The sequence below is a fragment of the Danio rerio genome, chromosome 23 (assembly GCF_049306965.1).
Source record: "Danio rerio strain Tuebingen ecotype United States chromosome 23, GRCz12tu, whole genome shotgun sequence".
NCBI classification, from domain to species: Eukaryota; Metazoa; Chordata; class Actinopteri; order Cypriniformes; family Danionidae; genus Danio; species Danio rerio.
Genome location: NC_133198.1, coordinates 34,860,515 through 34,876,053, shown reverse-complemented (window position 1 = coordinate 34,876,053; position 15,539 = coordinate 34,860,515). Strand labels below are relative to the sequence as shown.

At 36.0% G+C, this 15,539-nt stretch overlaps 2 protein-coding genes across 20 annotated transcripts in view; one reads left to right on the top strand and one right to left on the bottom strand.

Moving 5' to 3' along the window:
• The first annotated feature begins 1,231 nt into the window (after positions 1–1,231).
• nlrp12l (NLR family pyrin domain containing 12-like) lies at positions 1,232–13,935 on the top strand. Of its 17 annotated transcripts, none has more exons than XR_012398598.1 (14): positions 1,232–1,274; positions 1,527–1,558; positions 2,516–2,589; positions 2,668–2,771; positions 3,515–5,290; positions 5,382–5,555; positions 5,679–5,852; positions 5,970–6,143; positions 8,092–8,265; positions 8,409–8,514; positions 10,610–10,783; positions 12,016–12,189; positions 12,315–12,488; positions 13,229–13,856. XR_012398598.1 is itself a non-coding variant. In XM_068216925.2 (14 exons), exons 5-14 carry the CDS (start codon positions 3,552–3,554, stop codon positions 13,236–13,238), a joined length of 3,141 nt encoding a protein of 1,046 aa, XP_068073026.1. In that variant the 5' UTR covers positions 1,232–1,274; positions 1,527–1,558; positions 2,516–2,589; positions 2,673–2,771; positions 3,515–3,551; the 3' UTR covers positions 13,239–13,856. The 17 variants fall into 17 exon arrangements, 12 of the variants coding, with proteins under 12 accessions (XP_068073026.1, XP_073795320.1, XP_021325692.1 ...); XM_068216925.2 differs by having other exon boundaries at positions 2,673–2,771; positions 8,341–8,514; XM_073939219.1 differs by having other exon boundaries at positions 2,673–2,771; positions 8,317–8,514.
• The window catches only part of armc1l (armadillo repeat containing 1, like), a 6,810-nt gene continuing 4,993 nt past the window's right edge, over positions 13,723–15,539 (bottom strand). For 2 of the 3 annotated variants that reach the window (XM_073938011.1, XM_073938010.1), the window contains exon 7: positions 13,947–14,568. In XM_073938011.1, the coding sequence (XP_073794112.1) occupies positions 14,377–14,568 (192 nt within the window). In that variant the 3' untranslated portion in view covers positions 13,947–14,376. Of the gene's footprint in view, positions 14,569–15,539 lie in introns of all 3 variants that reach the window. The other variant, NM_199539.2, reaches the window with a different exon arrangement.

Here is a 15,539-nt window from a genome sequence, read left to right as displayed (position 1 = left end):
CTTAGTAAAAAAAGTCAAATTAAAGTAAAATTAAAAATTTTAAATGCAGAAAATGCTAAATCTGGTGTTTGTTGCATTGCTACTTTGCGTGTACGACATTGATGATGAGGGGGCTGTACATTCTACAGTCTTCATGGACTGTACGAGGCAAAACTGTATTATTATTTTACATCAAACTACTAAACTTTTTTATACATAAAAAGCATGCTTCAATAATCAATTTTATGAATGTATTTAAATTACGTATTTGAATCTAATTTATTATGCATAATTGTATATATTACACATTTTTAATTATTAATATTTAAGAAAGATAATATTGAAGAAAGGTATTTAGTGTTTATAAAGGACTGACGCCCCATATATATTGTTTAAATGTCCTTTAAGGACAAGCGTTAAACCCCCCTGTAATTCGCACCCTGTTTATAGAAATATTCAAATCGTGATTTTATAGTTAATTATATTGTTTTACACAATACAAAAATGCTGGATTGTTGTAACCCAAATTTGGGTAAAATGTGAACAAACTCAATTGATGAGTAAGAAAGTGTAATTTAAATTTAATTGGAAAAAAGCACTTGGCTATATAGACCCAAAGTAGAGTTAACAAGCCAGCATTTTTAGAGTGTATTTAATTAATAAATGAACAATAAATAAACACTGAACATCTATAAAATGTTTGTTAGTCTCTGAATAAGTGGGGCAAAATGTTGCCTGCAAAAAAAAAAAAAAAAAAAACTTCTCATAAAATAAACAAATTGTATTGTTTGACATACTTCTTACAATTCTTGGCTTTTATTATTATTAATGTTAATAACTTTTTAATTTAGTTAAATTTAGTTAGCTTAAGGTTAAGCTGTACCATGTTAGTTTATATTTTTCAGAATATCTACTGTTTATATTATTATTATTATTATCAAATTTGATATATATTTTAAGCCTGTTATCTTTTGGAATCACTAAGCAAATCTAAGAAAGCTTTATTGAATATTGAAAAATGTCAAAGCTGTAGAAACAATTAAAATGCCTTTGTTATTTATTCTTTTTTAATGAAATGCTTCATGGACATCTAAATGTATTACACAAAAGGAGGTTCTTGCACGTGTAATAATAAAAGGCAAGAACCTTTTTTTTTACAGTCAATGGCAAAAATCTGAGTCATGATGTAACCCCTCCTCTTTTTGACCACGTGATTGTTGACTGACAGCAGTGAAATCTCTTAACTGAAAGTAGAGCATTGCGGGCTGTTTGGATACACTCGTCTTGCCTGTCTTGTAAGTACTTTCTTTACAACAGTTTAAAATTGTTTGAGCTGGATATAAATAGATAAATTGGAGATTAAATATTTCAGTTTTACAATGAAAAATGCTTAAAGCGTTTTACAATATGTTTTTATAACCTACTGAATTATGTGTTACTTAATTTAGTCGTAGTTTTTCTAACATATTGGATTTGGTATGTTTGTAATAATAAGCTCCAATGTATAGAAAGACCATTTTAATTAAAAGGTATTTTTTTTCAATTAGATTATACACACTTTCGACTATACCAACAGAAGGTAAAATAAAAAATCTTTACATTTACAAATTATTTTCTTTGTAGAATGTTCAGTACAATCCATTACGTGTTTACTATTACTTTACCTTACATTATGGTAAATTTAACAGCAAAACTCAAATAAATACAGGAAAACACATGAAACCAAATAAAGCTGCATGGTAATTTGAGATCAACAGAACCAAACAGTGTATTATTATTATTATTAATAATAATTTTTGTTACTGGCATTATGAGCAGCTCAAAGCATGTTTGATGAAACCCTGCTTTGTTAGGCAATAAGCACTGATGAATTTTTTTTGTGTCCTCAAAATCCCACTGCATCAAATGAATACATATAAAAGTCACGTTCATAATGTTTTTAAATATGCTAAACATTATCATATTGATGATAAAATACAACAACCTCCACACTTACCTCACTTGTAAGTATATATAGAAGATTACTGATTAAAGTTACTTGTTTATACAGTTTAGCCACAAAACAAGTTTATTTAAACCACAAATGAAGACCACATGAGAGTTAGAAACTGGTCAACTTCTCCATAAAGTTGGTGGTTCCTCATTTTTTTGCTGTAAATTGCGACATGAGTTTTCACACTGCACACCAAGATTAAAGATTAAGAGAAAGTCCTTTAAAAGTCAGTGTACTTTATCAACTTCTTTAGCTTACATTGTAAAATCTCTTTCATTGCAGTCTCTTAGTAAACGTTAAAGTGGTTTGTTTTGGGTTTTTCAAATCTTTTTCCTGTTTCACATGTTTTCATACCAGTCTTACATTTTGAAATCCTTTTTCCCCTTGTTGATGTCATGTCTGTGTCACTAATCTCTCCATTGTTCAGTCTTATTTAGTCATCTGTTCTTGTGCATTTATAGTTCCTAGGTCTGTCTGCCCATTTATCATGAGTCAAACTCTTTGAATAAACTTGTTTTCATTGTATTTCCTGTTTAACTGAAGAAATAATGTAAACGTGAAGCGGCAGTTTTAATGAATCTGAGAAATTTAAGCACTCAATCTTCATTCAGTCCATGGTGAGAAAATGTGCTAATGTATTTCCCATAATTTAAGAAATAAATGAACACATTTTGAAACACTTTGTCTCTTTCTAGGACAGTTTCACAAAATAAACACAGCCATGTTCCTTTCAAAAGTGCCAGTTCTACTCTGGATGCAATTGATTTGAAGCAATTTCCCACATACATTTAGTAAAAAGGTAAGAAACATCTTCTGAGTTAAAATGTATCTTATAATATACTTCAAAATGGCTAAAATAAGATTAATATGAAAAATGTTGCATTCATTCTTTAGAATTTATCATATTATTTAAAGTAAAATGATCTAAAATTATTTTAATGTTCACTTGCTACATGCATAAATAAAGACAAATCATATATTAAATCATATACATATTTTAAAGCTCTGTTAAGCAGAGCAAGCTGCATCATCTGTCCACCAAAGGCAATGTTTCAATGACTGAACCAGTTTCTTTCAACATTGAAGACTGTGCCAGTGGGGAAAAAGTCTCATATGACTATTAATTCTGTATTTATTTAATAAAAATACATTAAAAACTGTAATATTGCAAAATATTGTAATGTAATTCTGTCATGTGAGTCTTCATTGTCACACGATACTTCAGAAATCATTCTAATATGCTGATTTGTTGCTTAAAAAATATATCTGTTTTGCTGTTAATTATTATTGTGGAAACCATGACCCTTTTTCAGCATTCTTTGATGAATAATAGAACAGCATTTGATTGTATGATTGTTCTTAAATTATAAATATCTTTAATGCCACTTTTTAAATCAATTTAATTTAATTTATGAGTCCTTGCAACATAAACATTTACACATAAACATATAAACATATAAACATATTTTAAAATTACACTGACCCCAAACTTGGACAGTATGCAACAGTTCAGTCATTTTCATAGTCAATGTATGTTTGCAGGTATCTCAAGAGCAATATTCCTGATTCCGGTTTAATCATGGAGTGCCAACAAAGCTATAAATCAAGACTGAAAGTAAAAGTTCAATGGATTCACAATGACATGTCTAAACGATCCCATCCCACCTTCTTGAATGACATCTTTACCGAGCTTTACATCACAGAGGGAGAAAATGAGAATGTCAACAAAGAGCACGAGGTGAGACAGATTGAGAGAGCATTGAGGAGAAAAACCACAGTGGAAATTCCAGTCAAATGCAATGACATTTTCAAACACTCACCAGAACAAAACAGACCCATAAAATGTGTGATGACTAAGGGAGTTGCGGGCATTGGGAAAACTGTCTTGGTGCAGAAGTTCATACTGGACTGGGCTGAAGGCAACGCTAATCAGGATATCCAGTTTGTCTACCCACTGCCATTTCGAGAGCTGAATCTGATGCAAGCAAAACAGTTCAGCTTGACAGAACTTCTCCAATACTTCAAAATGGAATCATGCTTTAAAAATGAAAACCATAAAGTTCTCTTTATCTTCGACGGCATGGATGAATGCCGCTTTCCTTTGGATTTCCAGAACAATGCAAAGTTGAGTAACTCAACTCAGCCAGCTTCTATTGATGTTTTGCTCACCAACCTCATCAGTAAATCCCTGCTTCCTGAAGCTCTTATCTGGATCACATCCCGACCAGCAGCAGCCAATCAGATTCCTCCTGAGTACATCGACCTGGTGACTGAAGTTCGAGGGTTTAACGATGCTCAAAAAGAGGAATACCTCAACAAGAAAATCAACGATAAACTCCTCTCTAGCCGTATAATCACACATCTAAAGTCATCAAGAAGTCTGTACATCATGTGTCACATACCAGTCTTCTGCTGGCTCTCGGTTGCAGTTTTAGAGCGAATGTTCAACGCAGCTGAAGATAGAGAGATTCCCAAAACTCTCACTCAAATGTACACACACTTTCTTCTCATCCAAACCAGAACGAAAAAAATGAGATATGCTAAAGATTACAACCCACGTCTTGAAGATGAAGATATGATTTTGAAACTCGGTAAACTTGCCTTCCAACAGCTAAAAAAAGGCAATTTGATATTCTACGAGGAAGATCTGACGGGTTGTGGGATTGATGTAAAGGAGGCAGTGGTGTATTCAGGCGTTTGCTCTGAGATATTTAGGGAGGAGTCTGCGGTGACTCAAAATAAGGTGTATTGCTTTGTCCATCTGAGCATTCAGGAGTTTTTGGCAGCCATGTATGTGTATTACATGTTTAAAGTTCACCAAAACAACGTTCTTGATCATGAAGAGCATGAAGAGGCCACCTTGTTTGAGTTGCATAAAAGTGCAATTGATAAAGCTCTACTAAGTGACAGTGGACACCTGGATCTTTTCCTACGCTTTCTCCTGGGCCTTTCCTTGGAGTCCAATCAGAGTCTTTTACAAGGCTTGCTTTCCCAATCTGGTTGCAAAGCCTATCAGAGCATTGAGGAAACAGCTGAATACCTCAAGAAGATGATAGAGGAGACATCCTCTCCTGAGAAGTCCATAAACCTCTTTTACTGCCTCAATGAACTGAACGAACTCTCTCTGGTCAAGGAGGTCCAGCGCTTCTTGAACTCAGGCCATTTTTCTAAACTCTCCCCTGCGCAGTGGTCTGCCCTAGTGTTTGTGTTACTCACATCAGATGAAAAGCTGGATACGTTCGACCTAAAGAAATACGTGAGATCAGATGAAGGACTCATCAGATTATTGCCAGTGGTCAAAGCTTCAGAAACAGCACTGTGAGTTTTGGGGTTTTGATCCTATCTGTGTGGTTGTTTTCAAAGGGTTGTGTGTTTGGGTTTTGTTTAAGATATTTACATTATATTTCAGACTGGATAGTTGCGGTCTTACTATGAGATGCTGCAGAGCTCTTGCCTCCAGTGTTGGGTCCAGTTCTTCCAACGTACGAGTGCTTGATCTGTGCAATAACTCCATTGGAGACAAAGGACTGGAGCTTCTGTCAGCCGGATTGAAAAACACGCAGTGTAATTTGGAGGAACTGAGGTAAAACTCTTTTACACTACCTTGTCTAATAATTAGGTTGGCTTTTATCCTACAAATATTGTGATTTCGGAATTGTTAAATCATATTTTAAGGAGTCATGTGATGGTGTTACTGTCTCCTCAGGCTCTCATACTGCAGAATCACCACACGCGGCTGCTCTATTCTGGAATCAGGACTGCTCCCAAAACTGCCAATCCTTAGGATACTGGACCTGAGTGAAAACAGTCTGAGAGAATCAGGAATTAAAATACTGGCTGATTACTTAAGACATCAGCACTGTAGTCTTGAGATACTGAGGTCAGTAGCTGTAAGATTAAACATCCTCAAATAACTAATCAACAGAAGTTACCAGTACCAAATGTGGAATTAGTTTTTTCCTCATGATCACATTTTTTGCATTCTTTATAATCATAGACTCAAGGACTGCAGAGTTACAGCTAAAGGAAGCCTTGCAATAGCCTCAGCACTACAGTCCAACCCGTCTCACCTCAGAGAACTCGACCTGCACTGGAATAATCCAGGAGATGATGGAGTGCAGAAGTTTTCGGATGTGATCCAGCTTCCAGTCTCTCGGCTTGAAACACTGTGGTAATTTTTGCTCTCTTTTTTGGGTTCGTTAATTTTGTTGTCAAATGTCAACACCAGTAGTTTAGGGGTTAGTGTGCAACATAGGCTCATTCTGAAAACGTAGTCCTGTGGACAATTCTGGAGACCGCAAATTATGTAGCTGGAGGTACGCATGGCTGCATTTAATTTTTTTAAACGAACACTATGGGGCGGTATGACGCCGTTTCTTTTCGCACTTACCAGCTGACTGCTTACTTCTGTGTGAAAGGCTTTCCCGCCACAACCAGTTTGTCCAGTTAGTTCGCCGTGTACATCGAAGCCAGAGAGGAGTTGACCACAATGACAACGGGGTTTAAGTCTGGGGAAGAGAGGTTAAAGAAACCAGGTAAGACAAAAACAGAATCCAAAAAAGAAAATGAACAAGTAAATAGCAGGGTGAGAATGTGGTAAAAATCAGACGAGGGCTTTTTTTTTCTGGACAGCTTTTGTAAATCGTCGGTTGGGTTTAGGGAAGTAAGTGGGTGGACGGGTTAATCGATAAATTTGGTTGGGTTTAGGGAAGGAGGAGGGTGGGTCAGTCGATTGGTCATCCTGCCAGTCGGTCATTCAGTCAGCCAGACAGATGGTCGGTCGACAGCGGTCTCTGGTGGGTCTACATGAGAACAGCAGGTGTGAACGGCACTCACGAGAGAAATTTGAGATATGAAAAAGCGCACACATCGGCCTCTTGTGGATTAGCTAAAACAAAAACTGAAAAAATACCTACCTTGCGGGATGTATTTTGTGGTCTCTAGAAACGTCCACAGGACTACAATTTCAGAATGAGCCTGAGTTGTTAGTGTGTCAACACATGGCACTGAGGTGGTCACGGTGACCCAAGTTTGATTCCCGCCTCACGATCCTTTGCTGATCCTTTTTATTTCTCTGCTCCCCTCACTTTCCTGTCTGTAATCTCTACTATTCTGTCCATTAAAGGTGAAAACCCGGAAAAAGTAATTAGAAAAAAACTTTATTAGGTTTAATTCATACCTGAAACTTTTAAGTATATTCAAATTGACTGTCAAAAAAATAAACATGCACAAAAAAATCTATTTATTTATAACTTAAAAAGGGTGGAACGGTGGCACAGTGGGTAGCGCTGGGTCAGTTGTCATCTCTGTGTGGAGTTTGCATGTTCTCCACGTGTTTGCGTGGGTTTCCTCCGAGTGCTCCGGTTTCCTCCACAAATTTAAAAACATGTTATAGGTGAATTTGATAAGCTAAATTGTCCGTAGTGTATGTGTGTGTGAATGAGAGTGTATGGGTGTTTCCCTGTGATGGGTTGCGGCTGGAAGGGCATCCGCTGCGTAGTTGGCAGATCATTCTACTGTGGTGAACCCTGATTAATAAAGGGACTAAGCCAAAAAGAAAATGAATGAATGAATAACTTTAAAATAAACACATTTTTATGAGTTCAAGTATTGGAAAAAGCATTTTTGGCATTATTTATTAATATTATTATTATTAATAAACTTTTTTTATGCAAGAATGTATTTTTTGAACTTCAAATACTACTAGATAGGATTTCTGTAGTAATGATTGCTGCATAAATTACATTATAAAATGTAGCAAAATTTTTAATTATGATGTTAACAATTATGATGATTTTGCTGCTTGTTCAAACTATTTATTTAAAATTAGTTGAAACAACACAATTCTTGAGTTTTTTTTAGACAGCTTAATTTTTTATGTTCAACCTACTTAAATTTGTTAACTTAATCGATTTGTGTTGGAACAACATTCATGAATTTTGCTGGTGTATTTCACTGTATTTTTTAGAGTGCTGTATATATTTTGGGTCAAGAACACCTAGTGAGCACAAGAGACAAAATTTTAATCTTACCCCACTTGCAAACAATATCAATGTTAGCACACTTTTAAATTAATAACTTTTTCTAAATAACCAAAATATTCACATTTCCACCCACAGGCTAAGTTACGGTTTGCTCACTGAGAAATGCTGTCAGTTTTTGGCTTCAGCTCTGAGATCCAGTTTCTCCACTTTGAAAGCTTTAGACCTGAGCGGCAACCCAATATATGATGGAGCAGTGAGAATGCTCTCAAATGGACTTGGAAGCCCTCATTGTAAAATAGAGATCTTAAGGTGAGGGTTTCAAATCATCATTTACATTCAAGACACAACAAACACTTACAGTATGTGTGAGTCCTGTGATTTCAGACTGGCGTTGTGTGAGATCTCAGAGGTGGGTGTTGCTGATCTGGCCTCTGCACTTGTTTGTAACCCAGCTGCTCTGAGAGAACTGGATCTGAGCCAGAACCCCATTAAGGACTTTGGTGTGTCCAAACTTGCTGAAGTGGTGAAGAACTCCAACTGTAGGCTGGAAACTTTACTGTAAGCAAGTTTATATTTTCTATGCAGAATTTAAAGGTGCCAAAGAATAAAATTCTAGGCATAACTGAAAAAATAGGTGTTCAGAAAATAGATATTGCATACTGTGAGCCTTAAACACCATTGTTTGTGCATTTCTGATTGTCAAACGATCCACACTGCATTATTAATATGCACACCCCAGGCAACGTTTAATTGGTCATAATGTTTCCTGCTGAGATTACAGCAATGATAACTTTCCCCACTTAAGTTTATCTAGCTTGTATTAAAAATACTATATATATGGGACTATTATTTTGAAAAGGGGAGATGCAGGAAGAGTACAAAAGTGAAGCAGACAGCCATGCATAACCACACAGTGTTCACAGCTTGTCAGAATGCAAATTGCAGGATATATGGAATTTGAATATATTTAACAACACCACCCCAAGGAGACATAAGGTCTATTTAACACTATCTTAGTCTAATGTGTACATTGTGAAAGTTTGTAATGAGGCCACAAACTCATGTAAACTTCTAAATAATAGTGATTAATGCATGTTTATGCATGGTGTCATATCACTCAGCTCTTACTGTCAGGTTCTCTGGAGTGAAAGGGCACCAATAACTTTATAAAACTCATTTGTTGATGCAAAGGTTGATATTAATCAGGCCCAGATTGGCTAATCGAGAGGACTGGGAGAATTCCCGGCAGTCCTGTCCGTTTTTTTGGCCGCGAGGACCGTTGTCCCCAGCTGCTCGCACTCTCAGCAGTCGCACTTTTTGCGTTTATTTATTAATTTGTCCATAGCCTCACTCTTTTTATTCATTATTTTGCCGCAGGTCCGCTCTTTTTATTTATTTTCTCGCAGCCCTGTGAGCAAAATGCAGCCTGCAGGTTAATGATGATGTAACTATAGTTTGACCCCAAACTGCGACACCTTAGTGAAAATATCAATTTGAATAATTAATATTAATGAATATTACCCCTGCTCAATGAAAATCAGATGATTCACTACATTAATAAATCTGAAATAACTTGATCAGAAATCTAAAAAGGGGAGAAAAAGATTAAGCCATAGAAAGTAATACTGTGGTTAAAAAGAGTCTTGCAGATAACAGTGCAATACTTATTTTGTATTCCAAACACACCAGCATAACAGTGGCATTGTGGTTCAGTGGTCAGCATGTTGCGTTACGACACCGCTGACCTGAGTTTGAACTTCACCAGAGTAAATTTTTTTTTTTCATTTTTAGTATTAAGACATAATACTGTTTGTGTTACTTGTGTAGGTGTACATATTTTATTTTTATTTTTTGTGTGACCACCGTTACAAAGGACTGGATATCTATAAACAATTTTGCACAGAATATATATTCAGATATTGCAGGTAAGGACATTGTTGATGTTTTAAAGAATAGTGTTGGAGATTTAGCTACCCTTTATTGTCCTCATATTTATGTAAAACATTTGATGTTCTAAAGCAGCTGTTTCTTTGTAAAAGACGTGATAGTGTCAGAAGAAACTGAATTGGAAATGACCTTATTTTAATACAGACAGTAGTGAACTGAGGTGGGCCGGTCTAAGGCTTGAAACTCCAGGGCTGAAAAGGACTCCCACTCCGGCCCTGATATTAATTGATATTAATATAATTTAAAGCTTCAGTAAGCATATCTAAATACATATCTATTGGTTCTTTTTGTCAAGTATAATTATTAATATACATATATTTCATCCACAACACAACTCATCAATAGGTCAATGGTGGTTTAGGTTACTCACTCACTCTACTATAAACCTCTCTAACGTTTTATTTTAAAAAAATGTTAAAAAGGCATTTACTTAATTTGTTAAAATATTTTCTAACACATGAAGTATGAGTACTTTGCATGTGTGTATTTCAGAGTACACCACACAGTGTTTGTGTGTGCGAGAGAGAGAGAACTGGCATATTGAATCAATGCACTCTATTATACTATTGCCTTGCTGATCAATGTGGTTGATCTATGTTGCATAAAAATAGATGCTGAAATGTGACTGCTATTCATTTCAGCAGGTGTAAGCCTAGTCTTAACATTACAATAAAAGCATTTTTTAAATAAATGTCTGTCACAACAGTTTAGGAGAGTGTGGTGTGACACAGGAAGGTTGTGCTGTCCTCGCTGCTGCTCTGAACTCAAACCCATCTCATCTGAGAGAGCTGAACCTGAGCTATAATGAGCTCACAGACGCAGGCATGGGGCATCTTTCTCCTGTCCTGAGGAACAACAGTGGCAACATTACGAAATTAGAGTAAGTACAATGGTTTTAAATAACATCCTAACAATAAAATACTTCAGACTTTCATCTGTTGTGTATAATTCATTACTATACTATTCATTACTTTTAATACTTTTATTTAGGAAGCATTAGATTGAATGGAGAATTTGTTTTTATGTTTCCAAAACATATAAATCATCACAGCCGTTTTTGATATTTAGGAAAAGTTTCTTGAGCATCAATTCGTCTTACTTCTAAAGGATCATGAGACATTTTATGTTCTGATCTTTTACACAATAGAAAACATTTTATATCTGTATTTTGGTCAAAAATAACTTTAGTAGTTGACTTTCTAAAAAGTGAAAAACAAAACGTTTTGAAAAGTTTTCTTTAAAGCAGGGGTCACCAATCTCGGTCCTGGAGGGCCGGTGTACCAGCAGGGTTTAGCTCCAACTTGCCTCAACACACCTGGCTGGATGTTTTAAGTATACCTAGCAAGACCTTGATTAGCTTGTTCAGGTGTGTTTGATTAGGGTTGGAACTAAAATCTGCAGGACACCGGCCCTCCAGGAACAAGTTTGGTGCTTTAAAGCTTTAATCGACTTTACCTAAGGAAAGTTGAGTAAACTCATAATTTAAAGAACAATGTGCATAATTATATTATAAAACATAAATTAAGTAAACTGGGTGAAGCAGTGGCGCAGTAGGTAGTGCTGTCGCCTCACAGCAAGAAGGTCGCTGGTTTGATCCTCGGCTCAGTTGGCATTTCTGTGTGGACTTTGCATGTTCTCCCTGCGTTGACGTGGGTTTCCTCCGGGTGCTCCGGTTTCCCCCACAATCCAAAGACATGCGGTAAAGGTGAATTGGGTAGGCTAAGTTGTCCGTAGTGTGTGAATGTGTGTGTGGATTCTTTCCAGGGAAGGGCATCCGTTGCGTAAAAACTTGCTGAATAAGTTGGCGGTTCCTTCCGCTGTGGCAAACCCAGATTAATAAAGTGACTAAGCCGACAAGAAAATGAATAAATGAATAAAATGAAGTAAACTTAATTGTTCCAAGTTACAATGGATTAACTCACTTTGGAGGTAATGTAAGGTAACTAATTGATTTTTTTACAGTGTAATGTTACAAATAGAACCTTTTTGTAAAAGTGTTACTAAAAATTCAACCGCCCCCAAATTTCAAATTGCTATGTAAAATAACACATTTGTTTAAATTATTCTTAAACATTTATTGAAATAAAAACTTGATCATTTTCCCCTCCATAGTGTGAGTCAGTGCGGTTTATCTTCGGACTCCTGTGATAAACTCGCAGCAATTCTTGTGGAAAAATCCTCAAGTGTTAGAGAACTGAATCTGGGAGTGAATAATCTACAAGATGTGGGAATTAAAGTCCTCAGTACTGGATTGGGAAATCCACACTGTCAGCTGGACACATTGAGGTAATTCTATATTTATCTATGCTGCAGTGACAGAATTTAAATGTGATTTATTGATGAAAACTAACATACATGTATTTGACACTTTCTTTGATTAATTATATTTAAGTAATATTTATCCTATACAGGCTAACTAACTGTGGGGTCACAGCGGATGGTTGCACCATTTTAGCCTCTGCACTGAGATCTAAGCACTCAATTCTTAAAGAGCTGGACCTGAGTGAAAACAATCTCACCGATTCAGCTGTTAGGCCTCTGTCTGGCCTTCTGGATGATCCAGACTACAAGCTAGAGAAACTCATGTAAGTAGTTCCTCTAAGGTATTTGCAGTAGTTTTGAACTTAAAAGATATAGCTAAATAAATAAAATTTGCATGTCATTCCAAAACCCAGAGACGATCATCTTCAAAACACAAATCACCACTTTTTGGATGAAATCTGGGAACTTCCTTATCAATATTATCAATCTACGAGAATACTTTTGTTACTACTGCTTATTAGTGTCAGTATATTGCACATGTTCACGAATACTGTGCACTGATGTACATCCTAAATGCCTGTGCACAATAATACGTTGACAGTGCAACTACACACACAGAGAGAACACATTGCTCTCATGAATGTGTTTACTACACTGACACTGAGGAGAAACTGTTGAACAAAGGCGTTATTTTTTGTTGTAGCTTGTGCACTAAAGTATTCTCGTAGCTTGATGGTATTCCAATTGAACAACCGAAGACATGTGGACTGTTTTGAGGATTATTCTGGACTTCAAAAGTCTCAGGATCATGGCTATCTATAGGAAGAGAGCTCCTAGATTTAATCTTAAATATCTTAATTTGTATTCTGAAGTTGAACAAAGGTCTCAGGGGTTTGGGAAAAACATGAGGTTGAATAATTATTGACAAATGTCCGATTTTTTGGGTGATCTAACGCTTTAAAAATACTTGAAAGAGCATAAAAATGTAGCTACGCTGTGGTAGTAAATGTATGTTTGCTTTCATTGAGCTTTGCTTCTGATATTAATATTTTTGTCTCTGCAGCTTGTTTTAACATCAGCGTGAACAGCTCTTATCAACATCCGAGGACTGCATTTCAAATTCTATTTTGAAGATGTTTTATTCTCAAAGATATGCATTATTTATATTCTTATTTTATTATATTGTGCAATACTAAGCAGTCATTTCAATAGCACTGCAGTAATGGTGGTCATAAAAACGCATGCTTTCCTTTTGATACTCAAAGCTTCATTCACAGTACAGTGCTGGAAATGCAAGACAACATAAGAGGACAGTTTTGAGAGCCTTGTAATATTAGCAGGATTTTTTGAAACTCTAAAGTTGCCTATTAATATGTGTATGAGGGGTTTATGTATTACCACCAGATGTTACAAGATGACTGATGTACATGTAGTTGACATTGTTAACGACTGATTTTAAAATAGAGCAAGTGGTTTTCTTTTTTTGCTGTTGTTGTAAAGGTCATAATAAACACGCTCATGTCATTATGTTAAACCTGTGTCATTACAAACTGCAGCTCAAAGTTAACCAAGATTTTTTTTTCTGGTTTTAATGTTTTTTATTTATGTGGTTTCAAAGCATACCATTTGTTTATCTTTTAAAGGTATTTATGCATTGTTAGCACAAATAAAGCATTCTGCAATCAAATATATATTTTTACTATTGGTTTGTTATCTTTGTTATTGATATTGTCCTTTTATAAATGCTATATTTTAAGGATTTAAAAATGCCATCAAATGCCTTTTTTACACAAAACATTATCAAATGTGCATTTAATTTCTAGTTCAGTTGTTTCCATTTTTAGACGACAAGTTCTCCTTATAGACACACTAAAATGGAAATATTTACAGAAAATCAGCTGGAAAGAGAATACAATTTAAATCTGACAGCAGAAACAGAAGAATATCTCTGACTCCCAAAAGAGAGAAAAAGAAAGATCTTTTCATTAACATACAAAAGTGTACAACATGAATAGTTTTCAGTACAGAGCTGTGATGAGACAAACACATGTTGATAAGCTGAACGACACATTCTGTAGCCTGTAAAAGCACGTTGCTTAATGACTAGACTTTCCTTAGTGCTAGTTGGTGCTTGTTGCTTTTTTAGGCCCGGTTTTCCTTTAAAAGTTGAGGTCCAAGCTCAGACAGGAGCAGTCTGTGAAAGTAAAGTCTTCACCAGTAGAAGGTTTTAGTGAGGAAACTGGCAGCGGTGTTCAACCAGCTGCCGCCGGCGTCTTGTTTAGCACCAGTGCGAGACACCGCGCGGTCCAGCTCTTTCTCTGGACTTTCTTCCTCCGGCAGGTAATCCGGCAGATGGGAGTTTTCTTCTACCTTTGAGCCAGAGGTGCTGAGGGGAATGAGGACCTGTGATCAAGTGCAGACATGTAAATAATAAATAACAGCAGGTTTATGTGTCAAATCTCTTGATACAGCAATATTAAACTACATGCAACTTAATTTACAGACTGATAAAAAGGTTTGTAGTCAGTGGCTAATCATAGTTCACCAGTGAGATCTGAATATTTTGTAAACTTTTGATGACATTTCTTACAACTTTAAATACTTTATTTAAATTCTATACATCTTTTGTGTTGGGTTTGGAATCAATATTTGGTGGATTAAAGGGGGTCAAACACCAGACGTGGCTGCGCTACGTCTTTTACAATTGTAAACATTATTTTCTAAGAACTGTGTCTATTTACGATGCTTAGTAACATATAGAAAACAATGTAAGTGCGACCTGCTTCATTCTGATTTTTCAAACACAACAAATGAAAACTGGCAATGCGGTGGCGCAGTAGGTAGTGCTGTCGCCTCACAGCAAGAAGGTCACTGGTTTGAGCCTCGGCTGAGTCAGTTGGCATTTCTGTGTGGAGTTTGCATGTTCTCCCCGCGTTCACGTGGGTTTCCCCCACAATCCAAAGACATGCAGTACTGGTGAATTGGGTAAGCTAAATTGTACGTCGTGTATGAGTGTGAATGAAAGTTTCCCATAGATGGGTTGCAGCTGGAAGGGCATCTGCTGCGTAAAACATATGCTGGATAAGTTGGCGGTTCATTCCGCTGTGGCGACCCCATCTTAATAAAGGGACTAAGCCGAAAAGAAATTAACGAATGAACAAATGTAAACATTTCTTAAGACATTTTTTTATTTAATTTATTTAGGAAGACATGTTTGTTTTTTTATAATCACAGTGTGTATATTAGTTTATGCTTTTCATTTGGCATTATTCCCTTATAATCAGTAAATATGTTTAGTGTGCTACTAATGCATCTGACCAATAAATCCAGTTTGTGTAACTTAGGCTTAATCCCAATTCTACCCCTTAGCTGTT